The sequence below is a fragment of the Bubalus bubalis genome, chromosome 4, assembly GCF_019923935.1.
Source record: "Bubalus bubalis isolate 160015118507 breed Murrah chromosome 4, NDDB_SH_1, whole genome shotgun sequence".
Lineage (NCBI taxonomy): Eukaryota > Metazoa > Chordata > Mammalia > Artiodactyla > Bovidae > Bubalus > Bubalus bubalis.
In genome coordinates, this window is record NC_059160.1 from 148,792,281 (window position 1) to 148,818,577 (window position 26,297).

The 26,297-nt window shown below is 45.6% G+C and overlaps 1 protein-coding gene across 3 annotated transcripts; it reads left to right on the plus strand.

The window, feature by feature from the left end:
* The first annotated feature begins 4,265 nt into the window (after positions 1–4,265).
* On the plus strand, positions 4,266–26,277 carry SEC24C (SEC24 homolog C, COPII coat complex component). 3 transcript variants are annotated; one of them, XM_006052660.4, is made up of 24 exons: positions 4,266–4,410; positions 6,143–6,342; positions 9,334–9,469; positions 14,786–14,961; positions 15,173–15,538; positions 15,857–15,993; positions 17,237–17,305; positions 18,589–18,700; positions 18,931–19,058; positions 20,186–20,324; positions 20,525–20,640; positions 20,814–20,938; positions 21,096–21,287; positions 21,474–21,567; positions 21,780–21,896; positions 22,237–22,407; positions 22,897–22,993; positions 23,087–23,232; positions 23,457–23,595; positions 23,737–23,855; positions 23,959–24,138; positions 24,386–24,577; positions 24,812–24,901; positions 25,050–26,277. In XM_006052660.4, the coding sequence occupies exons 2-24, from the start codon at positions 6,171–6,173 to the stop codon at positions 25,188–25,190; spliced, it is 3,354 nt and encodes a 1,117-aa protein (XP_006052722.1). In that variant the 5' UTR covers positions 4,266–4,410; positions 6,143–6,170; the 3' UTR covers positions 25,191–26,277. The 3 variants fall into 3 exon arrangements, with proteins under 3 accessions (XP_006052722.1, XP_006052723.1, XP_044798198.1); XM_044942263.2 differs by lacking the exon at positions 4,266–4,410 and adding an exon at positions 5,335–5,354; XM_006052661.4 differs by lacking the exon at positions 17,237–17,305.
* The last annotated feature ends 20 nt before the right edge of the window (positions 26,278–26,297 follow it).

The following is a 26,297-nucleotide window of genomic DNA, read 5'->3' on the forward strand; positions in this document are numbered from 1 at the left end:
TGGGGTCATGGACTGATCCCAGCTGCTTTTCTCCAAAGCTGATTCCAAAATGGCAGCAGCAGGGGCCTCAATTCTCGAGCAAGGAATGGCTGGGTTTGTCCCACAGGTTGGCAAGCTCTCCAGAAAGACAGTGCCCCTCTGCTGTATGAATTAACCAATTAATCAAAGTGGATATTCATATCCCACTTGCAGTGCTGGGTACAATGTAGAGAAATTCTGACAAGCCCACTCCAGCTGAAGTACTGCCTGCTTCATAAAGTTTTCCTGACTGTCTCCCAACTCCCTACCTCTAGAATTAATCCTTCCTTCCTCTGGGCAAAATATGTAGCTTGTTTATATGTCTGTTATTGTAGTTTTCAGCCAATATTACTTTGTTTATATACCTGTCTCCCTCCTAGATTGTGAGAGTCTTGAAGGCAAGGACTGTGTGCAACAGCCAATCAATAGCCCACAGAGCAATGACTGATGTAACAGGTGCTCAATGTTTGCTGAAATAAATTACCTTTTACAATACATAGTTGGTCGTGGAAAGGGGGGTATAGATAGCTGTGCCTAAACATGCCAACCCATGTTAATAATACAATATTTACTTATTTTTAGGTTTCCATTACATTAATGTCCCTATATTAATATTATGGTGCTGTAATTATTAAAAGCTACAGAGTTTCCTGGAATAGGTGCTCTGCTAGCCTGCTAAATGCTGTTTGCCTTGGTGTATGATGTAGTCATGGAAAGCTCTTGGAATTTAGAGTCAGAATTGGACTTGGATTCTTGTTATATTATTTCTTAGCTGCGTGACCTTGGGCAGTCACTTGACCTCATCAGTAAAAAGAGTATCTAAATATTCATTCATTCACTATTCAAACATTTATTGAGTATTAGCTAGTAATACTAGAGAAGGCAATGGCAACCCACTCCAGTACTCTTGCCTGGAAAATCCCATGGGCCGAGGAGCCTGGTAGGCTGCAGTCCATGGAGTCGCTAAGAGTCGGACACGACTGAGTGTTTTCACTTTCACTTTTCACTTTCATGCATTGGAGAAAGAAATGGCAACCCACTCCAGTGTTCTTGCCTGGAGAATCCCAGGGATGGGGGAGCCTGGTGGGCTGCCATCTATGGAGTTGCACAGAGTTGGACATGACTGAAGCGACTTAGCAGCAGCAGCAGCTAGTAATACATGTAAGCCATTGTGCCATATCAGTGGCTTTCAATTACCTCTACACATTGAAATCACCTGGAAAACTTTTAAAGCTACTGGTTCCTTAAAATGGAACTGTGTACAGGATTAGATGATGTATAATGGCATTTTACATACACACACACACACACACACACACACACACAGTCAGGCTCCTCAACCTTAGGGATTCTAATTTTACTGGCCAGTTTTAAAAGCACTGCATGTGATTCTAATGTGCAGCCAAGAATGAGAACCAGAGTAGGGATACAGAAACCAATAAAATGCAACATATCAGTCTGTGTTCTCAAAAAACTGAGTTTAGGACTTGCGAAGAGTTGACTCATTGGAAAAGACTCTGATGCTGGGAGGGATTGGGGGCAGGAGGAGAAGGGGACAACAGAGGATGAGATGACTGGATGGCATCACTGACTCGATGGACGTGAGTCTGAGTGAACTCCGGGAGATGGTGATGGACAGGGAGGCCTGGCATGCTGCAATTCATGGGGTTGCAAAGAGTTGGACATGACTGAGGGACTTCCCTGGTGGTCCAGTGGCTATGACTCTGTGCTCCCGATGCAGGGTGCCTGCTTCGATCCCACATGTACAACTAAAGATCCTGCATGCTACAACGAAGAGCTGGCATAGTCAAATAAAATTAATTTTAAAAAGAGAGAGAAACTATGAATTTAAACTCTACTACTTACTAGGAGTGCATTAAGCAAGACAGAGGATACCTACTTTCCTATGCATGAGCACACTTTAGGACCGGAAAGATGGTGAACTATGCCTGGGCAGGGCGAAGCCACAGGAAGCTCTGGTGGAGGTCCGTAGCGGTCCTGACATGCAAATCGGTCCTCCGACCTGGGTATAGGGGCGAAAGACTAATTGAACCATTAACTAATTGAACTGGCTCCCTCTGAAGTTTCCCTCAGGATAGCTGGCGCTCTTGCACAAACCATGCGGTTTTATCCAGTAAAGCAAATGATTAGAGGTCTTGGGACCAAAACAATCTCAACCTATTCTTGAACTTTAAATGGGTAAGAAGCCTGACTGGCTGGCGTGGAGCTGGGCGTGGAATGCAAGTGCCTAGTGAGCCACTTTTGGTAAACAGTGGCGCTGGTAAACAGAACTGGTGCTGAGGGATGAACCGAATGCCGGGTTAATGAACCCATGGGTTCAGTGGGATAAATGATGTGGCAATTGCCCAACAAATGTTAGCTAAATTTCACAAATTACTAATCCAGACTAGTGGGTCTTAAATCTTCAGTGTGCAATGGAATTATCTAGAGGGTCATGGCTTGCTGGGCCCCACTTGCAGAATTCCTGATTCAGTATGCCTTGGATGGGCCTGAAATTTGTGTTTCTAACAGGTTCCCAGGTGAAACTGACACTGTTGACACCAGGATCACAGATGGAGAAACAAACTGTGATCTGACTCCATTATAAACTCCCGAGGACAGGAAGTTTGCTGTTTTCTAAAATATGCTCAACGACTAATACAGCTTCCAGCAAACACTAACAGTGCAATTTTTAAATTGAATGAACCATTTTGTGCCTCAGAATAACAAAAATTTACTGCACAATATGAGAACAAGAACCCCCCCCCACCAAAATTGGTCATAAAACTCTTCATTTTTTTTCCCCTTTAAATGAAAGATTAATGAACAATATGATAGCAAGAACTTTTCTACCCCATTGGTTATAAAACTCTTAATTGAACATTTTTTTCCCTTTTTAAGGCTTCCATTCCACCAGTGCTCTTTTCCCTCATTTATTAAAAATTTTTATTCTGAAATGAATTGTACATACTACATATGTACTATTTTAAAATAACAATAATGTAAATATCCATGTGAATGTTAAGAAATAGAACACTGTTAATATTACTGATGCTCCATTATGTTCCTCCAAATTATACTTTTTCCTTCCCCAGAGGTAACCAACAGACTGAAATTGGTGAAAGAGTGCGCCAGAGAATTCTCACTTTGTTTTTCTTTATAGCTTTATCATGTGTATATAATTACAAAACGATACAGTTTAAATTGGCCAAAAGCTTTTGTTTGTTCACTACTGTATTCCCAGAACCAAGAACATGGCTTGGTACACAACAATGCTTAAAAAATAATTATGAAACGAAAAGATTATTGAAAGGATTAAATGTAGTTACGTATATTTTTAAAACTCCCACAAATATTATCTATAATTATTGTTATTCATTAAATGGGGTAATAATCATTTCACGAACTGTAGCTCTTCCTATAGGCTGGGGGCATTCTTACAAACCATCAGCCTCTGGCAGAGTTCTGCATCTAAACCAAGGCGCTATATAAAAACTGTTAATAATGAAAAAAAGGTTAATAAGGGCTTCCCTTTACTGAGCACTTACTATGGTGCCAGGCAATCTGTGTGACTTAATTCCATCCTCTCAACAAGTTATTACAATGGCATTCCTCTTTTCTCCATTTTACAAATGAAAGAAACTGAGGCCGAGATTAAATTACCCAAGTTAAGGAACTGCAGGGACAGAACCTGGAACACATGCTGCCTAAAAGCAAAACTATTGCCCTTTACATTCTAAGTGCTGCAGCAATTCCCTGGTGGTTCAGTGATTAGAACTCTTGAATTTTCAGAGCCAAGGGCACGGGGTTGGGTGCCTGGTCAGGGAACTAACATCCCGCCAGCCACATGGCCCGGCCAGAGGAAGTAAATGTACAAAAAGTATACTATGTCAGAATAATCATAATTTTTTAAATCCCCAAACCAAAAAACATTCTATTTTCCATTCCGCAAGTCTTATGACCGGCAAAGGTCATGGGTGAGAGAACCTCCAAGACGGAAATCAAAGGGGCCAGGGGTCAGCAGGAAGTCGCTACAAGACTTTGTCTAATATGCCATTGCAAGGAGAGTTACTAAAGATAGTTCAGTCGCATTTCGGTTTGGGGTGGGACTATAAAGTTACCACGACATCTCAGAGTGGGAAAAAAGAAAAAAAAAAAGAAATACATAAGAATCCTCAGAAGCCCCCGCAGACGGCCATCATACAACAGAAACTAGCGCGTGCGCGGAATCCGGGTTCCTCGGCGCGTGCCTACTGTAGACGTGGCAGAAGGCGTGGCCTTGGAGCGTGGGGGTGGAACTTCCGGGGGCGACGCGCCGGCCCCCTCGGAACCGGAAGTGGAGCCTGGGAGCCTTGACGTTAGGAACGAAGTCGAACCTGGATCTGGAGCCGGGTGAGGAGTGGCTTCGGGAGGTTGGTGGGTAGGAAAGCAGAGGAGATCCCGGGGTATCACTGGCCAGGTCGGCGTCCTGTTTGCGAAGGAAGAGAGAGGATCGGGGGCGGAGCCCGGGGAGAGACCCTCACCTCATGCATTCACAATCCAGAATCAGTCCTAGACCCTCCTTTTCTCCTGGCCCAGATTCCGGCTCCCGCTTCCTGTCCGGAGCCTGTTGAAGGGCGCAAGACGCTCGATCTTCTACTTAGAGCAACAGTCCTCTTATCGTGGCCCGAGAAGCTTGTTTGGTTTCTTGGTCTTGATCCCCGGCACTCCCAGCCTCCACAGCTCGACTACTTTCAGAGTTCTAGGGAAGCTTGCCCCGCCCCCTGGGTTGTCACCCTTGACTGTCCACGCAGAGTGAAGTCGAAACTTGAGCCTGACTCCAAACTCTTGTGTGTGTTTGATGAAACTATTTCCTCCCATCCCCACCCCCACACCGACTTCAGGAAAATAAAAGGGAGGGGGACATCCTTCAAGCTTAATGTTGTGACCTGTGCAAGGTTCAGGATTTGGAAGAATAGCTCCTGAGATGGCTTTGAATTTAAAAAGTTCTAGTGCAAGTGCAGCTCAACTTTTCTGTAGTTAAGATGGCCCTTCCTAGCACAGGCGAGAGGCCCGTTGTTACACTGCAGCAGCTATGAGCTCTTTTGCTTCCTAGGTTCCTTCTTCTGTAGGATAGTTGGAATGATCAGGTTGTGTAGAGTAGATGTGATCAGATAGTCCTGTTCTTGGAAGGATCCTGGAAAGACCCTCCAATTCATTCCTCTGTTGTTGGGCAAGATTGTAATAATTTTGGATGTGGCCTAGATTCATGACAAGCCTATAAGGAGAGCAGAAACAGAGTTGCAGAAGTGCCTTGAGATTTGGAATAATTACAGTCCCTCTGCTTGAAGGATAAGGTGAATGATCTTTTCCCATGAAATCCAACTTTGCTATTGATCTTTGAACTGTTTCTCTGGGTTATTGTGTGAGGTTTTTGTGCCAAACTTGCACTCAGTTCTAATCTGATATCTTGCTAGAGTTTTCAGCTGTCCTTTACATTTAGTGATTTTAATGCTTCAGTACTAAGGTCCATACACTCTTTTGGTGGGAAGACTGAGGATGGAGTAAGCACCTGATTTACTGCAGTTTATCCTAAAAATGTCATTTTTCTAAATGGTCACTCTAAAATTTATCTTTTGAGGGGGAGGGGATTTAGTTGATCTGTTTTAGACATGCAGTTTGAATGATTAAAAATGACTAGCACACTGCAGGGTATTCAGTTTTGTGGAATGAATGGATGCTAGAGTGAATGAACAGAAAGTGGGAACATTGTTTCATTTACCTGTAATATCACAATAGTTCATCAGTGGCAGGACTCCTTGTATGACTAGACACTAGAAATCATACCACTGGGGAATGGAGGCTGCTGCTCCATTCCACTAGGCCTATCTGAAGTTGAAATTTATACCCTCTTGGCAGTGACAAAGCATAGGGTTCAGAGTAACAAAATCCTTGCTTTGAGGAGGCAGTCTGTCTACTGTCTGGGGAAGAAAATTACAAAGATCCTGTAATAGTGTGAGAATGATTAGGCTAATCACTGCCTGATAAGGTCAGTCCTTTTCTAGCTCTGCTTCCTACCATGAATAGTGCTTTCACTTTAGAAAGTCGATTTTGACTAATTTCTGTCTTCTCTCCCATCTAATAGGTGAGACCAAGTCGGGGATGCTCTCATAATGAACGTTAACCAGTCAGCTCCACCTGTGCCGCCATTTGGGCAGCCCCAGCCCGTCTACCCAGGGTATCATCAATCCAGCTATGGTGGGCAACCAGGGTCCACAGCTGCCCCCACTCCCTATGGAGCTTACAATGGCCCAGTACCAGGCTATCAGCAAACCCCTCCCCCAGGTATGTTTCCAAGCTTCCTTTGAGCTAAGGAAGGGAATTTGTAATCTTCAGGTTGGGTGGTATTGCCCTACTTAAGCTGCCTAAAGGGTTGTGGTGACTGGGATTGAGGAACATGAATCTGGCTCTTGGTCACTGAGAGTCCTGTGGGCAGTCTGCCCTTTCCTGTTTTTATACAAGGTGACTGTGTCTTTAAAACATCTAGTAGGGCGCCTCATCTTCCAGGTTCAATGGCAGTTCACTTCATGTGGGTGTCACCCTGTGCAGCCTCACCTGGTTGAATTGTTCACAGCTGGAGGGAAGGACTGTGGTCATAGCTCCTCCAGAGCCGGTGATAATTTCTCTCATCAGACTCGTGGTTCTATCTATACATGATTGTGGGGCATAGGGAATTGGTTCATGGATAAAATGTATGATGTTTGTATGCCTGGGTTTTGGTGCTTCCCATATCTTTTTGGTGATAACATTCCTTTTCAAGTTTCTTTGGCTTCTTAGATGTTGTCTAATATCAGGGAAATTAAAGGGGACTGTTTTTCCAGTGTTTGGCTTTTATATTACATTTTTCATGAAGAGGAGCTCATAACCTGTGGATTATTCATAGGGGGCAAAAGAAGATGGTTGACAATAGATTTTTGGTTAGGCGAAAGGGAAAGTGTTAGTGCTCTTTGCGACCCCATGGACTATAGCCCGCCAAGCCTGTCAGGCTCCTCCGTCCATACGATTTTCCAAGCAAGAATACTGGAGTAGGTTGCCATTTCCTTTTCCAGGAGATGTTCCCGACCCAGGGATCGAATCCAGGCCTCCCACATTGCAGGCAGACTCTTTACCATCTGAGCTACCAGAGAAGCCAGGGTTAGGGTTAGGGCCCTAGGGTATGCCAGATGCTTTATGCTTTTTAAGAGAGTTAATTCCATAAAGAGATATGTGAAAAAGAAGGCACTAAAGAGGCATTGGTAAAATTTGAGAAATGAATGAAGTTATTACCTTTTTTAATTTTGCCATGTGGCATGTGAGATCTTGGTACCCCAACCAGGAATCAAACCCATGCTCCCTGCAGTGGAAGCTCAGACAGAGTCTTAACCACTGGACCACCAGGGAAGTCCCAAAGTTATTACCATTTTTGTTATGACTTTGGGGAAAAAAAAAATTTGGAGTGATAAGATTAGGTCTCAGGGCTTTGGAAGAGCCTTACTCTGGGTTGGGACTTTGGCAGGACAGAGTCCACGTCTGATTTGCCAAGTTGTGGCTTATCAAGATGGAGCTGGCATTGCCCCAAGAAGAAGCTGTGTTGAACTGAGAGGAAAACATATCTGGCTCTGTGATGGCTAGTGAGCAGGCTAGTGAATAGCTAGTGAATTCAGATTAATCATATTCCTACAGGCAGGTTCTGTAGTGTCTCATCTCTACTGCTGCTGCTGCTGCTAAGTCACTTCAGTCGTGTCCAACTCTGTGTGACCCCATGGACGGCAGCCCACCAGGCTCCCCCGTCCCTGGGATTCTACAGGCAAGAACACTGGAGTGGATTGCCATTTCCTTCTCCAATGCATGAAAGTGAAAAGTGAAAGTGAAGTCGCTCAGTCGTGTCCGACCCTCAGTGACACCATGGACTGCAGCCTACCAGGCTTCTCCGTCCATGGGATTTTCCAGGCAAGAGTACTGGAATCTCTACTGAGGGCAGAACAAAAGAAAAACAGTAGTTTGAACAGGGGTCAGCAGCATCTCCAAAGTGATATGCCAAGTAACTAATTGCTTTCTTCCTGCATTTCATGTGGGAAGGATGATTAGCAGTCATAGAAGTAGCTTTGATGGCAGCTCTGGTGAGCAGAACACGCGTAGTGCAGCTTTTGTGAAGACATAAGCAGCAGCAGTAACTGGAGGCCAGGAGACCTGTCCTGGGGGCTTCCCAGGTGTGCTAGTGGTAAAGAACCTGCCTGCCAATGCAGGAAACATAAGAGACCTGGGTTCGATCCCTGGGTCAGGAAGATCCCCTGGAGAAGGGCATGGCAACCCACTCCAGTATTCGTGCCTGGAGAATCCTCATGGACAGAGGAGCCTGACGGATTACAGTCCATAGGGTCGCACAGAGTCGGAGACAACTGAATTGACTTAGCACGCATGTACAACCTGTCCTGACTTAATAATTGGGCGGAAACAAAGTCTCCAACCCATGGTAACACTTCCCTGAGCCATGTACTATTGGGAGTGTCAACATTTAGAAGTGGATGAGAAGAAGATGGTTAGGATCTGTAGAATATATGAAGAAGAGGTTGGCAGAATAGTCTCTCTAAGGGGCGCCTTTCTTTTAAAAAAAAAAAATAATAATAATTAAAAAGTTATTTATTTACTTGGCTACATTGGTTTTTCATTGCGTCATGCGGGATCTTTCATTGCAGCACATGGATTTCTCTAGTGGTGATGCAGGGGCTTAGTTGCTCTGTGGCATATGGGATATTAGTTCCTCCACCAGGGATTGAACCTCCATCCCCTGCATTGCAAGGTAGATTCTTAACCACTGGACCACCAGGGAAGTCCCAATGAGTATCTCTTTACAACCTAGTTCAGCACGTTACTTGGTCATCTTCTAAGCCACATTCCTCACATATGTTCTAAGTTTTTGAGTTCTAGGGTGGGATCATTTCCTTAAAAGAGTTGATGTTTTGTCTAGGGTAGGAATATTAGACTGTCCTGGATTGAGTGAGAGTGTATAGTGATCACAGGAAGGCCCTACATTTTTGTGGCTCTGGCTGCAGCTTCACTAGTAGTATACCTGTTATACCTGTTTAAGAGAGTGAAAACTCTCTGGCTGGGCATCCATGTTCAGAATCTCTTGTAACTGGAGTTGCATCCTGATGGTGTCCTTTTCATTGCCAAGCTATGATATTACACTTGTGATATTGCAGTGAAGGTTTGAGCTTATTGATCCTTACTTTGCATTCCTTGCTCAAGGCGGAGGAGACATTTCCTAATTTCTTAGCTTCTCTTCACCACCCTCAGGTGTTTCAAGAGCCCCAGCTTCTTCAGGGGCACCTCCAGCCTCGACAGCACAGGGCCCTTGTGGCCAGACTGCATATGGCCAGTTTGGCCAAGGAGATGTGCAGAATGGACCAAGCTCCGGTGTTCAGATGCAGAGGTATGTACTTGCGTCAACCTAAAATTGGTCAGATGAGACTGGAAGGATTAGGAATGTATGAGGGCCTATTTTACTTTTCTTTTTTTTCCCTTTGTTTTTCTCTTAGATTCCTCTTCCTCTTCCCTTCATCTTTTTGTAATTAGTTTTCATTTTTCCGGATTAGAGGTGCTGCTGCTGTGCCTCTGTGGGTTATTGACTCATTTAAGTGCCTGTGTTCTTTGGCATATTCTTTCCACTTCTGTGAACTTGAGTTTTTTCCTTGACTAGACATATATCTTAAATAATTGTTATGGTCCTTCAGAACCTACCCTAAGGAAGAAACAGGAAGAAGGAAACTTAGGATTATTTATGTCTCTTTTGACTTCCCCTTTCCCTCTAGAACAGGCACTTAGTGGGACTTATTGGTTAAGTTTGGGTGTGACCAGTCATGAAAGGAAAGATCCTCAAAGGAAAACTACATTAATGATGAAAACTTGGTGGTGTGTGATCCAATAAACCCCTGTCTCTGTGTAGAAGTCCATTAAAGGAGGGCAGTCATCTCTATTGGAGTGCTATTTATTTTCTGGTAAACAAAGAATAAAGTATAACTGCAGTAGGATGTGTAGTAGTGGAAGAGTTGCTTTCTGACATTTTTATTAGGTGTCCAGAATATACATTTTTAGCATCGAATGTAAGCCCAGAGGACTGAGCCTTGGAGCTTACCAACTTATAAAAGGCATTCAGAGTAGGGGCCATCAAAACGCAATGAGAAAGACCAGTAGTGAGGTAGGTTAGCCAGGGTGTCATAGCATCCTGAAATTAGGCAAAGAAAGTATTTTAGGAAGTCAAGAGAGTAATCAGGTGTGTCACTTGCTGCTGAAAGGTGAGATGTAGACTAAGAATTGACCGTTGGGTTTGGCAAGGTTTGACATCATTGACAAATGTAGTTTCAGTGGAGATATGAAGGCAGCTGTCTAGTTGGAGCAGGTGAAAGAATTTCAGCTGGGAAGTGGATTAATGTAACCTAAAACCCTTTTGCTACAAACATCTAGAAAGGGAGAGAAATTAGAAACAAAATTTTTTTTTCAAATGCATAATCAAGCTTCAAGGAAAGTGAAATCCTCAAGTGCCAGATAACAAGTGGGAACTGAAAATCAGAGTGGTAAATTGATACTGTGGCTGCCTGTGCAAAGGGTGGAAATTATCTTGAGAACCTAGGGGCTTAAGTTTAAGCAGGTAACTTGGGCATTTCTGAGCTGAGGTTTAGAACTGAAATCTTGTTTATGAAATCTGGACTTAGGCTACACTTCAGTAAATAGGTAAACTAGAAAAAAAAAATCTGTATACTGGCAGAGGGAGTTAATAAGGAGTCTTGATTCTCCCAGGCTGGCTGAGGATAAGTTGCAGGGGAGTGGGGGGCGGGGTGTTTTTGGACTGCATGTGAACACCAGGGGTCATTTGGGGTGGCGAAAATGTTCTAAAATTGGAATCTGGTGATGGTTGCACAACTCTTTAAATTTACTAAAAATCATTGAATTGTACACTTAAAAGGAGTGAATTTAATGATGTGGAAATGACAACTTAAACTTAAAAAAAAACTTTGATACTGGGCAGCAGTATCATTGGAGTACCCTCCAGAAGCAAATCAAATGCTTAACAACCACTCTCCTTCAATTCAGGGATTTCTCAAAGGAAAAAAAAAGATTAGACTATGAAAGGAGAGTAGAGAGTAGGCTAGTACATTGATTAAGGGACTGTAACTGTCAACATAGGATTATGTACCTACCTGAAAGTGAAAGTGAAGTCGCTCAGTCGTGTCCAACTCTTTGCAGGACTGTAGCCTACCAGGCTTCTCGGTCTATGGGATTTTTATGTACCTACCTAAGAGAGGGCAAATAAAGGCGTTTTCAGAGATTGATAGTTTACCCTGTATGGGCCCTGGCCGAGAAAAGTACCAGGGAATAGACTAGGGGAAAAAAAGGAAGAAGAACCTAGAAAGAAAGATCTTTTAAAAGAGATAGGAATAGTAATTAAAGAAGTAGAGATAGAGACTTCCCTCGAGGTCCAGTGGTTAGGACTCCTTATTTCCACTGCAGGGGACTCGGGTTTGATCCCTGAAGGGGGAACTAAGATTCCACAAGCTGCATGGTGTGGCCAAAGGAAAAAAAGTATAGACCAATTTTTTCCTAATGTTTGGCTAAAAGATAAAAGCTTGAGGGGGATGCAAAGTTTTAGGGCCATTTTATTTGATTGGATTTTTTAAATCCAATCCAATTACATCTCAGTTCATTGAGATGTAATTCATATACTATGCAGTTCACCCTTTAAAGTGCACAAGTTTAACGATTTTAAAAGTATATTCACAGATATGTGCAACCATCACTGTCGTCCGATTTACTACATTTTCATCACCTCAGACAGACACATAGTATCCTTTATCTGAGGAGCTATCCCTATTCAGCTTTTCCTTAAGTCTGTCACTCCCCCAACCGTAAACAACCACTAATCTACTTTCTGTCCCTATAGACTTCCCTATTCCGGATATTTCATATTAATAGAATCATATATATTTTGTAACTGATTTGTTTCACTTAGCATAATGTTTCCAGTGTTCGTTTATGTTGTAGCATGTATCAGTACTTCATTCTTTTTATTACAGTATTTCATTGTATGATTATACCACTACATGTTCTTTATCCATTTATCTGTTGATGGACATTTGGGTTGTTTTCACTAATAGTTGGTTATTTTTTGAGATATTTGTATCTTTTTGTGCTGATGGGAATGATCAAGGAGAAAGACATTGAATGGGAAGTACTTTGGAAAGAAAAGTTCCAGAATAAAAAATATTTACACATAAAGTAGATAAAAACATAAAATAGTGTCCAGAATATGTAAAGAACTCCTACTAGTCAATAAGAAAAAGTCAGTTCAGTTGAAAAAATAATAAAATCCGGAATAGTATTTTATGAAAGAAGGGATACTAATGGCCAAAGAACAAATTAAAAAGCGGTTCAACCTCATAAATGAAGAAAAAAGTAAACGTTAAAAACCACAACAGAATTATCCCATGTATTGATCAGATTGGCAAAATTAAAAAGCTAATAGTACTGAATATTGCTGAGCATATGGATTATCAGGAACTCTTCTCATCCACTGGTGGTCAGATGCAAATGAGTACAACTACCATGGGAAAATAACTTGGCATTATCTGTTAAAATTAAAGATATCATATCCTATAAACCAGTAATTAAACTCATAGCTGTATGCCTTAGAAAGAGCTCAGGTATGTATAAGTTAAATATATGATTGAACATAGTAACATTATTATTGATAATATCCAAAACTTAGAAAACCTTCAATATCCATCTGTAGTAAAATGCTTAGGTAAATTGTGGCATATTTATTTAATGGAATAACACTTATTTAATGGAATAACATTAAGTGATGAAAGAGAATGCTAAATGCAGAAGCATAGATTAATTCATAAACGTATGGTTGAACAAAAGAAGCAAAACTCAAAGTATGTATGATGTGATACCGTTTACAAAAGCTTGAAAACCTGACATAACTGAATTGTTTTAAAGACAAGGGAACAATTTTTAGAAAGTTGGGAAAGTAGTTATCTTTGGGAGAAAGGGGGCTTCCCTAGTAGCTCAGCTGGTAAAAAATCCACCTGCAATGCTGGAGACCTGGGTTTGATCCCTGGGTTGAGAAGACCCCCTGGAGAAGGGAACGGCTACCCACTCCAGTACTCTGGCCGGGAGAATTCTGTGGACTGTACAGCCTATGGTGTCGCAAAGAGTCGGGGACATGACTGAGTGACTTTCACTTTCACTTTTGGGAGAAAGGAAAGGGTTGTGAGGAGAGGCACACAGGGCCTTTGGTGTACTCCATTTCTTGACTTGCCTTTTGGTTACGTGGGTGTTTGTGTTATTCAGCAGTACACATATGTTTTATGTATTTTTTTCTATTTATGTTACATTTCACAATTTTAAAGTACATTGGACTAAGAATTGGGCCTGGACCTGGGTTCTAGTTCCAGGTTAGCCTGCTACTTTTACCCTTAGTGTTTTAGTTTTCCATCTGCTCGCTTCCCTTCATTAATTTGCTGTAAGAATTAAAGCATTTAGAGATCCTTTGTAAACTATAAAGCTATGTGCAGATAAGGTGTTGGTTTATATGATAGAATACCAGTAGGCAGTTGAGAGTATTATCCATGTTAATAGAGTAGTACCATGGAATACAATTGTTCTGACAGGGATTTATAAGCATCTGCCATGGGCTAACAGTATGTTTGTTACTATGGAAGGCAAAAACTGCAAAACCTAGCAAAGAGCTTAGGGAGGTAAGTTTCACTAGCATAATGCCCTGAAAATACTAGTTGAATGAACAAATGAAAAGTGTGAAACTGCAGGACCAGTAGAAGCTGACCAAACATAATAAAGTTCCAGTTATTTAGTAAAGACAAACAGGAAGGATAAATCAGGATTTCAGTGTAACAGGCTACTATGGTGAAGAATTTGATTCATTCTTGAAATTCCAGTAGGAGCTTGTTATGTACAATAATCTACGCTGTAGATTTCTGCAGTAATATTATAGTAAACCACTGGTGCAATGGCTGGTTGGTCTGCAGTGATATTGCATTGATGCTGTATTTGTATTTTAATGTGGCAGCTGGTACCATGGGAGTGTCCAGCGCAGCTATTCAAGTGACGAGACTTTGCTGGATAGACTCAGCTAGCAGGCTGCCTGGCTTATATCCTCTGTGTCTAGCCCTTAACTCTGGTGAGATAGCATCATCTTTCTCCATAGTACAGAATGCCAAACGTAGCTCACCAGCTCTTCTGATCTTAAGAGTTTTCTAATACCTTTCCCAGGATTAAGTGATCCTTTGGTTTAAAAGTTAAACAATCAAACTACATTTGTTAAAGCCCACATTTATTAAGCTTCTGTTGTGTTAATGCTTCTGTGCACCTTTCATTTCGCCTTCTTCAGTGCTTTTGAATACGGAACCGAAGTGGCTTGTCAACAAAGGATTAAGGCAGATGAGGTGATAATCTAACTACCAGAGTAAATACTGTTTGATCTGAGGGTGCTTGGCATGTGTTTTGGGAGTGAACCTAATGGAAAACAAGGTTTGCCCTGAATAATCACAGTGTAGATTATGAGGAATGTGATTTTTTCACAAATATATAGAAATATGAAGCCATATAAGAGCCCAGATGAGAGTAAGATGCTGTAAAACAGTATTGTTTCCCATATGATGTGGGGCTCCTGTCAACTTTGAAGGGATTCCTGGCCCACTAGAAGCTTCTGCCTTCCATCTCTCCACAGGCTCCCTGGGTCTCAGCCATTTGCGTCTGCCCCATTGGCCCCTGTGGTCAGTCAGCCAGCTGTGCTTCAGCCCTATGGGCCTCCCCCGACAAGTGCACAGGTGACTGCTCAGCTGGCCGGAATGCAGATCAGTGGTGCCGTGGCCCCAGCTCCTCCCGCTTCGGGGCTGGGCTATGGTGAGTACCTATGACCACGGGAATACTGTTTCCTTTTTAGAGGCATCTGTCTCTGGGGTATACCTGGATCCCTCTTATTTCTTTTATTTATTCCTCTGAGCCCCAGCAGATGGGACAAGTCATTCCTGCCCCTCGGGTGGAAAGGAAGGTGGTTTACTGAACAAGGAGGCAGAATGCCTGGGGTTCTGACTCTGCTTCTTCTACTTCTCAGGCTCACCAACATCACTGGCCTCAGCCTCAGGAAGTTTCCCTAATTCTGGTCTGTATGGCTCCTATCCTCAGGGCCAAGCTCCTCCCCTTGGCCAGGGTCATCCAGGGGCCCAGCCTCCCCAGCGATCTGTCCCACCACAGGCCTCCAGCTTCACACCCCCTGCCTCAGGGGGTCCTCGGATGCCTTCGATGACTGGTCCACTCTTGCCTGGACAGAGTTTTGGGGGCCCCCCCGTGAGCCAGCCCAACCATGTGTCCTCACCTCCTCCTCAAGCTCTGCCCCCTGGTGCCCAAATGACCGGGCCCCCAGGACCGCCACCACCTATGCACTCCTCCCAGCAGCCAGGCTATCAGCTGCAGCAAAATGGTGAGTTTTTCCCAAGGACTACCTAGGAGCCAAAAGCTTCAGCTCTTCAGGTGTTTTCGTTGTTGTTGTTATTTGCTTCTAGTATTACTTGCTAAGTGGTGAACTAGATAGACAGCTTCAGGGTATTAAGATGTGGTACTAAGATGTGGGATTTATAAGATTTTTTTTTCTCATAGTTCAGATAACATAGGCTTTCTCTGAAAGGTTATTACTGTACCTCTAAATTCTATGTTTATAATAGTTTAGTCATTTCCGTGAGGCCTTAAGAAGAGATAGGGAAGGAATATTTTGTTCATCAACCTTGCCCTTGTCTCCCAGGTTCCTTTGGACCAGCCCGGGGCCCTCAGTCCAATTATGGAAGTCCCTACCCAGGAGCAGCCACTTTTGGCAGTCAGCCTGGGCCTCCTCAGCCATTGCCTCCTAAGCGCCTGGACCCTGATGCCATCCCGAGCCCTGTAAGTAGATACTTATGTGGTCCTGGGGAAGGAGCTTGCGGCTACCAGATAAGTGAGTCAACCTAGATGAGATGTTTGCCTAGCCTTTTCTGATTATTTTTCCCTTTTGTTTGTCATGTTGCAGGTGTAGAGCCGACATGTAATTTTTGACTCTCTAAATAGAACTTGACGCCCCAGAAGTATTTTAGGGGTATTCTTACTTCATAGCTGGGCAGGAAAGGAAGGGGAGCCGGGAGTGATCAGCAGTGCCATAGAGCTCTGGGTTGAGTGCAGTGTTCTGTCACCACTGGACAGAGCCTGGCAGCCTCTGCTCTTCTGTGGAGTACTGGCTGTGTCCAGGTCTTGTCCTCTAAGATCTAGTAGGATAGGATAGCAGTCTTCTTAATGGTTAGAGCTGGTGGGGAATCTCTGGTGTTACTGGTGAGAAAAGGAAAGCCTCTCTGGACTCTTTCTGCCTCTACCTGGATAGTGTTTTAGGAGAAAGCCTTCGATACTTTTGTTTGCTAGTCTTCTGCTGTGTGGATGGAGAAAAGTGATCTACAATTTTAAGGGCAATGTGGGGAAGTTCCTTCTCCCAGGAAGAGGGTGAATCTTACCCTTAGAGCCATCAGAATGCTCAGACCTTCCTCATCACACTCGAGAGTAGAGGCTGATACTGTATTCCCAAGTGGAGGCCACTTTATAGTTCTGTCTGCAACATTTGCCATGTCAGTTGCCTCACCATGCTTAGCCATTGTCATATTCCATCCTGTTCTCTTCCCTCTTCCTTTGGGGAACCATCATGGTGAGGGACCCAGCTGGCTAAGGGGGACCCTAGAGGATGAAGCAGTGCCTCTTTCCTTTTTCCTCCTCTAGTGAGAAGAAGAGTCTGGTTGGATGTGAGGGGAGGCTTCTTTCAGTGTAAGAGTAGTTCTTACATGGGAGGCTTGGCCTTTTGGAGGGAACATCCCTCTTCTTCCTTCTTAAAATTTCTCCTATTCAGCCCCTCCATATAACCCCTCTTGCTTCCTGTTTGCCCCCTTCCTTATCTTTCTACATCATAGTCTAAGCCATTAAAGGCTCTTTTTTGGCCCAGAAAAATTTGGAGTTTCTGATCGAGAGGGGGCCTGATTTCAGCAGTAGGAGCTGGGCTCCAGCTGTTCATGTCTAACTCATCAGGGCTGAGAGAAGTAACATCTGCTTCTTGTTCTTTTGTCTCCCTCCCTGTATTCCCCTGCTGCCTTTATTATTAAAACACTAAAAGCAACTCAATGAGCTGCCTCCTCAGCAGAAAACCAGGCACAGAATAGACCCTGATGCCATTCCTAGTCCAGTAAGTGCAGGGGGTGGGTGTGTGTGTGTGATCCCTGTGTTAAATCACCCGTGCATGCCTATGACCTTGTCTTCACCTCATCCACCATGTCCATCCCTCTCCATCCTCTTCCCTTAGTCCTTCTAGACCCTTGCTTTTACAAGCTAGAAGGATATGCATGCCTCAAGTTACCATATAATGAAGTAGCAAGCTGTTAGCAGTGCCTTTAAGTATGGGATGGTAGAAGGTCAGGCTCGAAGGGCGAGATCAAGTAGCTTGTTAAGCTTTGGTTTTAGCCCTGCTGGCTTCTCCAGGAGCCTGCCTGTGACATGTGATGGAACAGGACAAAACAGTAGGTCCTTCCCTTTTGGGTTTGGTGTGTCTACAGCTTGTTGCGGAGAAACATGGGTAGGTGGCTACTAATGTACAAGTCTGGGAAACTGGCATTTCTTACAGGGAAAGGGACTGCTGGTTTGGGAAAGTGTGGGTCACTTTCTCATCTGGAGAGTCTGTTTGACTCTGATATATGTCTAAGCTTCAGCTCTTTATTCTATGGGACACAGAGTCTTATTCTCCCTTTACTTTTTCTGGTTTTACCAAACCCATCTTGAAGTAACTGACAAAGGTTATCAGTCTGCACGAAGATCTGATCACCGGCTTTGCAATATCTTTTTTTTCCTTCGCTGGGTCTGTCCAAATGTGGGGGACTGAGGATTGGGCTATACGATCCTCTTCTCCCATATTTACACTGATGCTTACCTGAAAATAAGGCAGCATCTGCTTCCTCACCTTACCTGATCATTTCTGGCTGTGTAATCCACTCCTCACCCTGTCCCTTCTACTCTCATTGAGTGTAGAGTCATTCCAGGTAGATTTCATTTTTACATGGTTACTGTTGTCTGTTTTCCTGCTCTTGGGGAGAGAAGGGGAGGGGAAGCCTCGATGGGGGAGGGAAGTGGAATCTGACCATGTCTGAAGGCTTGTGATTAGAGCTGGAGCTTTCCTGGAGTAGGTATTGGAACAGGGTGATCACTGTTTATTGGGGTCAGGGCGATTCATAAAGAAGCCCTTTCTCAGTGTTGCCCATGCAGCAGGTTGCTGCTGACTATAGAGTGGAAGATTGGCATTACAGCATTTTATATGATCTCCAAAAGGAGAGCAGGTTTGGTGCATGAGGTGTGTTCCTTGGCAAATTCTTAGTTTCTGTGCTGCGGCTCCAGCCTTTCTTTCTCCTGCCTCGGGGACGTGGTACTCCCTTCTCCCTTTTCATCTGTCACTTCATTCATTTCACTTCTTCCCTACAGATTCAGGTTATTGAAGATGACAGGAACAACCGGGGTTCAGAGCCATTTGTTACTGGAGTACGGGGCCAGGTGCCACCCTTAGTCACCACCAACTTCCTGGTGAAAGACCAAGGTGAGAAGGGCAGTAACTCCTCCCTGCGGGACTTTTTCTCCAGCATTATCAGCTTAGGGATGGGGCTTTTGTCAGTCTTTGGTCAGAGACCAGTCCCTCATTGGTCTCTAGGGGGAAAGAGCCACCATCACCTCGAGCATCTGTTGGGGTGATGGGGTGGGTCAACAACGGCGACCTGGTGTCTGGAGTGACTCTGTGATCTGACTCAGCTTTTCCATCTTCTCCTTCAGGAAATGCAAGTCCCCGGTACATTCGATGCACATCGTATAACATCCCTTGCACCTCTGACATGGCTAAGCAGGCTCAGGTGCCCCTGGCAGCTGTCATCAAGCCGCTGGCAAGGCTGCCCCCAGAGGAGGTGAGTCAGGGACAGACTAGAGTATAATAAGAGGGAGGAAGTGAGGGGGAGCGAGGATAAGACTTCTTCCTAGATGTGATTCTGGCAGTCACAGTAGATGAAGGCTTGGTTGGTCGGGAGGGGAGCATATCGTCAATAGCTTTCTATCCCAGGGCCCATGCCTGAAGAGGGTGATAGGGAGGAAAGCAAAAGCCCAAGAAATTGCTGGATGGAGCAGAGTTCACACGTGAAACACGCTTTTAAAAGAGTCAAGGCCAACTTGTAGGGGAGAAGACAGCTGGAGGCGGAGCCTGCACGGTCATCACCCGTGATGAGAGGCGCGCCACTCTGGTTTTTCTTGTCCTCTGTCCTGTCAGCCCAGGTAGGTTAGAAATATTAGGACAGCATATTAATAAACAGAATCCAGGGGTCCTTCTTTTACCTGGTTTGGGCTATAATCTGTCACCCAGTACCTGGAATCAGGATGAAAAGAGAGAGTGTCTGCAGCTGCTGTGCCATGCCATGGTGTAGCTACCCTTGTGTTCATGCCTTAATGAACTTGGGGGGATTTCTCTATAACTGGACATTCAGGGCTCACCTTACATCCTGCTTCTTTGTCTTGTTCTGTCTTTTTCTCTTTCTCTTTCCTGGGTCTCAGTGAGGATGACTGGACACTTGCCTGCTGGTCTCTTATCTGTAGGGTAACATCTGCCTGGGGTGTCAGTAGGTATCACAGAAATCCAGGGATTGGGGAGGACAAGTGTCACAGATAGTTGGGTGGGAAAGGAAGCAGGGGTCAAGATCCTAGGGCAGGAACGAAGGGGATTGAAGATTGGGCCAGAAATGAGAATCCTGGGTCATCTTCGACTTTTTCCTCATGCGCCCATGTCAGCCCCTGGATTGTTTGGGCCAGTTCCACTGTTGCTCTTCTCTTTCAAGAAGTGAAATTCTAGAGATGAGGAGTAAGGAGAGGGACTATAGTCCTTAGACCCTTAGGGACATTTGTCCTCATACCCCTTCTCTCTGCTCCCTCCGCAGGCAGACTGTCTGAGCCATGTCCTTCTCCCTCCAGGTTGTTCCTCCTCATCTGTTCCCACATATCACTCTAGCTTCCTTCTGTGTCTGAGCCCCTCCCCTTTGCTCCTTAGGCTTCACCGTATGTTGTCGACCATGGGGAATCTGGCCCTTTGCGCTGCAATCGTTGCAAAGCATACATGTGCCCCTTTATGCAGTTCGTTGAGGGAGGGAGACGCTTCCAGTGCTGCTTCTGCAGCTGTATCAACGATGGTACGTTCACAGAGCCTGGGGCTGGGGGATCTGGACTGAATCTTCATTATTTTCTTTCTAGTTAGATAGATGAGGCTCTGTTGTTTAGGAGATGGGGACGTGAAGTGCCTCTGGGGCTGTGGGGCATTAGAGTGAGCTCAGCCAGGACCAGATGAGGACCAAAAGCGGACCCATGAGTAACACTGCCCTACTCCCCACAGTTCCTCCCCAGTATTTTCAACACCTGGATCATACCGGCAAGCGTGTGGATGCTTATGACCGTCCTGAGCTGTCCCTGGGCTCTTACGAATTCTTGGCCACTGTAGATTACTGCAAGGTGAGGGAGGGTAGCATGGGGAGGAGCTGTGGGTGAAGGACAATGAGGCAGCTGAGACTTGCTGTGGTCATTTCCCTCACCCTGTCACTGTCCCCTTGGATGATGACTTATCTCTAGTCAACTGACCTGCTCACCGAAAGCCCTCTCCCCGCCAACATTTCCTTCTTTTGCAGAACAATAAGTTCCCCATCCCTCCTGCCTTCATCTTTATGATTGATGTCTCCTACAATGCCGTCAGGAGTGGTCTTGTCAGGCTCCTCTGTGAGGAGCTCAAGTCACTGTTAGACTTTTTGCCTAGGTGAGAGTTATGAGCCAAGGTACTCCTATGGATGATGATGGCTGGGGAGGGGGCGCAAGGGTGGGTGGTTGGGATAACTCAGCACGTGAATCCTGACGTCATGAAGTTGGCTGGTGGAGAAGGTAGCAAGTCTGGGTAACAACGTCCCTTTCTGCAGGGAGGGCGGGGCAGAAGAGTCAGCAATCCGCGTTGGCTTTGTCACCTATAATAAGGTGCTCCACTTCTACAATGTGAAGAGCTCATTGGCCCAGCCACAGATGATGGTTGTATCTGATGTGGGTGACATGTTTGTGCCACTGCTGGATGGCTTCCTGGTCAATGTCAGCGAGTCTCGGGCAGTCATCACCAGGTAAGAGTCAGATTGTGGGGGTAAAGTGAGGTGGAGGGCAGGGTACAACCAAAGAAAGCCAGCGATGGACACAGGCTATGCCTCAGGAGTTCTCAGAGTCTGAGGGCCAGATGACTTTTTAGGGGAGTTGAGGGATCTGAAGTTTGGATAGCAGTTTTGATTGCCTCCCATCACCTCTCTCTTCAGCTTATTGGATCAGATTCCAGAAATGTTTGCAGACACAAGGGAGACGGAGACAGTATTTGCCCCGGTGATTCAGGCTGGGATGGAGGCTCTGAAGGTAAGGCGCGAGTCCTGGGCAGCTGCCATGTGACGCTTCTTCTGAGTATCTTACCTCTGGGATACAACCCCTGCTGCTTTAGTGACTGGTGACTGTCCAGTGAGTCAACTTGTCTGACATAGTTGGCACTGAATAAATGACGAGGGACGGGATGAATGAATAATGGATGAATAAAGGAAAGAATGGACCAGTAGATCTGTCTCCTCTTCCAGGCTGCTGAGTGTGCAGGGAAGCTCTTTCTATTCCACACCTCCCTGCCCATTGCAGAGGCCCCAGGGAAACTGAAGAACAGAGACGACAGGAAGTTGATCAACACAGACAAGGAGAAGGTGTGGGACTGGGAGCTGGGGGGAGGACTTCCCATCACAGAGGAACGTGCTGTCTCTTTAAAGTGCAGTACTCTTCACTTTCTCAAGGGGTGCTGGGACTAGATCCTCTGTCCTTTCATATCTGTGGCTGCCAGCCTTCTCCACCGCTCCCACACCTCTCTACCTCATCTCATCCCAAAGCCCTTGGTAGACTTTTTAAAGAGAATATTCTACTACTGTTGCAAACTGTAAGGTAGCTCTGAAGTCTTACGTGTCCTTGAATAATAGCCCATATTACATACATAGTTCTCAAACAGGGTGGAACCCAGGTCTCTGAACATCTTCTTCTGTTCCTCCCTAGACTCTGTTCCAGCCTCAGTCAGGTGCCTATCAGACCCTGGCCAAAGAGTGTGTGGCCCAAGGCTGCTGCGTAGACCTCTTCCTCTTCCCTAACCAGTATGTGGATGTGGCCACCCTCTCTGTTGTACCCCAGCTCACTGGTGGCTCTGTCTATAAATACGCTTGCTTTCAGGTACGGCATGGGACTCTGGGTGGCAGGTGGAGGCAGGACTGGGATGCCTGCCTACAAGTGGAGTGGCTCCTTAGCTGCTGACTCATTGATAGGAATATCATTGAGAAGACCACACAATATAAAGAAGAGTAGTGAACAGGAGCACAGGGCTTGAAATTAGCACCGGGTTGATAGTCTGGCTCTACCACTTGGACGCTATATGACCTAGGATAAATTACTTATTTTCTCCTTTGTTTCTTCATCTATAAAATGGGATTTTTCAGTAGTTTTTAAGTAGGGTTTGTCATCAGGATTAAGTGAGCACATGTAAAGCACTTAATGTAGTACTGGGCATGTAATAAGTGCTTAAAAGCTTAAATAATAACATCGTTATTATTACCTTTACCGTATTGTCATTAGGATTCTGCAGGCTTGTAGAGTAGAGAGGGTACAGGGATTGTTGGTGGATTGTATGTAGTAGATGATGTGACTCTGGGCCTGGGGATGCAGGTGGAGAACGACCAGGAACGGTTCCTGAGTGACTTGCGTCGGGACGTCCAGAAGGTCGTTGGCTTTGATGCTGTGATGCGGGTCCGGACAAGCACTGGTCAGTTCTGGTTGGAGATGAGCAGCTGAGCGGGGGCCCTCAGTCTGGGCACCTGTCATACTATTAACCATGTCCCTGTCCATGTGGCCTCAGGTATCCGTGCTGTAGATTTCTTTGGGGCTTTCTACATGAGCAACACCACAGATGTGGAGCTGGCTGGGTTGGATGGGGACAAGACGGTGACTGTGGAGTTCAAGCATGACGATCGGCTCAACGAAGAGAATGGAGCCCTCCTGCAGGTGCTGGACCAGAGGCAGGGGTTGGGGAAGAAGTGTCAGCAGTCACTTCACTGGATTTAAGTAGGCCATAGGGAAGGGGGTGAGGGGTGCGCAGAGAGAACTAGAAGAGGCTGGAGAAGGGATAGCTCCCATCTTTCTTCTAGCTTCATAAAATAGCAAAGAGGAGGTGTCGCGAGGGTCTTGGTGAGGGAGGGGTGTGAATTGCCCCTCTCGCTCTCCCCCAGTGTGCCCTGCTCTACACCAGCTGTGCAGGGCAGCGACGGCTCCGCATCCACAACCTGGCTCTCAACTGCTGCACTCAGCTGGCTGATCTGTACCGAAACTGTGAGACTGACACGCTCATCAACTACATGGCCAAGTTTGGTGAGGGCAGAGGCCAGGCAGAGGGGGATCGGGGCTAAGAGGATGGACAGCAATCCAGCATTCCTGGGTGGGTGTGATGGTGGGAAGGCACCCGTGATGGAGTGGCTGACCAGTGACCATGCTGTCTCCTTTCCCATCCAGCATACCGGGGGGTCCTAAGCAGCCCTGTGAAGACTGTTCGTGACACTCTCATCACTCAGTGTGCCCAGATCTTGGCCTGTTACAGAAAGAACTGTGCCAGCCCCTCCTCTGCGGGACAGGTGGGGCAAGCTTGTTGGTGGAGAAGGTGTTGGGATACACCTTTGCATTGGGAGGGATTTCTCATGATCATGATCACTGACTTTGTTTTGATAACTCCCTTAGTTGATCCTTCCTGAGTGCATGAAGCTCCTCCCTGTTTATCTGAACTGTGTATTGAAGAGTGAGGTCCTGCAGCCTGGAGCTGAAGTCACTACTGATGACCGTGCCTACGTCCGGCAGCTGGTTACCTCCATGGACGTGGCTGAGACCAATGTCTTCTTCTATCCTCGGCTCCTACCGTTGGTGCGACTGAATGCTGGCGTGTGAGACACTGTACTGAGAAAGGGGCATCATAGGAGGAGGAAGGGAAGGATTAATATTGTCTGTATCTGACACTAATACATTTTTATCTATATTATCTGATGTAATATTTTCATACTGAGAGTTACTCAGGTGCTTAGTTTTCAGAAATTTTGTGTGTATGGGGGTTCAGGTGGGCAAAAGAGTCTTACAGTCATTGGTAACCTTTTGCCCTCTTCCTTTTGTCCAGACAAAGTCTCCCATTGAGAATACCACTGAACCACCAGCAGTCCGAGCATCTGAAGAGCGTCTAAGCAATGGGGATATATATTTGCTGGAGAACGGGCTCAACCTCTTCCTCTGGGTGGGAGCGAGTGTCCAGCAGGGCGTTGTCCAGAGCCTCTTCGGCGTCTCGTCCTTCAGTCAGATCACCAGTGGCCTGGTGAGGGCAGGGCGTCAAGGAGAATGTGGGTGTGGAAGTAGGCTTCGTGATGAGAGCAGAAGCCAGTAAAGTTAGTGCGCTCATTCTCTTAGCAGCAGGGGACACCGAGAGGGAGGGTGCTGTCATTCTTCACAGGCTTCCATATTTCAGATAATGCGTAAATCTGTGCTGCCCCATCTTGTCTTCTGGATTCAGCGTACCTTACCATAAGGATAAATGAATTTTGTGTTTCAGAGTGTTCTGCCAGTTCTGGATAATCTGCTGTCTAAGAAGGTGCGAGGCCTCATTGATAATTTGAGGGCACAGAGATCGAGGTACATGAAGGTAACAGTGATCCGAACCTGCATTTCCTACCTTGTCAAGTCCTCACTCTGAAGGCGGGGTGGGAGAGTGAGCGCCTAGATAATGGGATTTCGGGGCGTGTGGTTAATTCTCTTCAGCCCTGCCTCATGACCCTGTATTCTGACTATAGCTCATTGTGGTGAAACAAGAGGACAAGCTGGAGATGCTGTTCAAACACTTCCTGGTGGAAGACAAGAGCCTGAGCGGGGGAGCATCCTATGTGGACTTTCTCTGTCACATGCACAAGGAGATTCGACAGCTTCTGAGCTAGAGCACATGGGTAACAGCACAGGGTCCAGGCCAGCTTCCAGAAAGTACCCAGGACAGCAGAGAAACTGGGACAGTTCCATATCTTATATGTCATGTAAGCTGACCTCAGTCTCTTTGGGGGGAGGGGGAGGTATAAGGAGACACCTTCTTTCTGGGCTCAAGTATCCTACCACTCTGTCATGTCCTGCTGTTGGAAGGTGCCCCTATCCCCTCACTTTATCCTCCTTTTCCTGCTAATCCTGTCGTAATGAATGTAGTTTCTCAGTTCACTGTATATGATTTGGTGTTGGGGGACTTGAAGCCACCCAGACCCTGGCAATATTATGTGTCCCTTTGGACCAGCCTCCAAGAAGAGAAGGGCAGGTGGGACGGCACGGAGATCCCAGGGGGTTACTACGGTGGGAGGGGCTGCTAATTCAGCTCATTGTCATCAATGACTTCCTATATTAGGGAAAACATACATACAGGTGCACAAGAGCTGGGCTGTAGGCCGTAGATGGTAGAAAAGTGGTCAGTCTTCTTGGGCCTGGAAGTCAACAGCCAACTCAAAGTGACTGAGGGTGGTTGATTAGCTTTCTTGCTCTGCTTCCACTGCTCTTTCTCCTGCAATGACTGATGATCCCTTGGTGGACAGAGACACATTATCAGAAATGAAGGAGCCTGGGAATAGTTGCAAAGTATATTGAGACCTAGGAGAGGTATTAGCCTCCTTTCCAGCCAGAGCGGCCCCAACACTGGATGGTTCTGTAGGGAGCCTGGTCATCAACTTGCAATACCTCACAGAGCCAGCCTATATACCACTCTGAGCTTCCGCTGGAAACACTGCTCTCCAAGCTGTTGGGGAGAGAGGCAGAAGTGGCTAGTCTCTCCTGCTAGGACACCTCTCAGGCTTTGGAATTGACAGAGTGGCTGACAGTTATCTTCCAACCCGAGCTGGCTGGGGCAGGACAAGGGCTAGGCTTGATGGTGGCCAGGCTTGCCTGCTCCCAGCCTGGGATGCCCCTGCTGTGGACCTCTCATTTCTCTTCATTGGTTTATTTTTCAATGCATCTTTAATTTGTAAAGAAATAAAAATAAATTAAGATGTATCCAGTAGCGTCATTTTTAT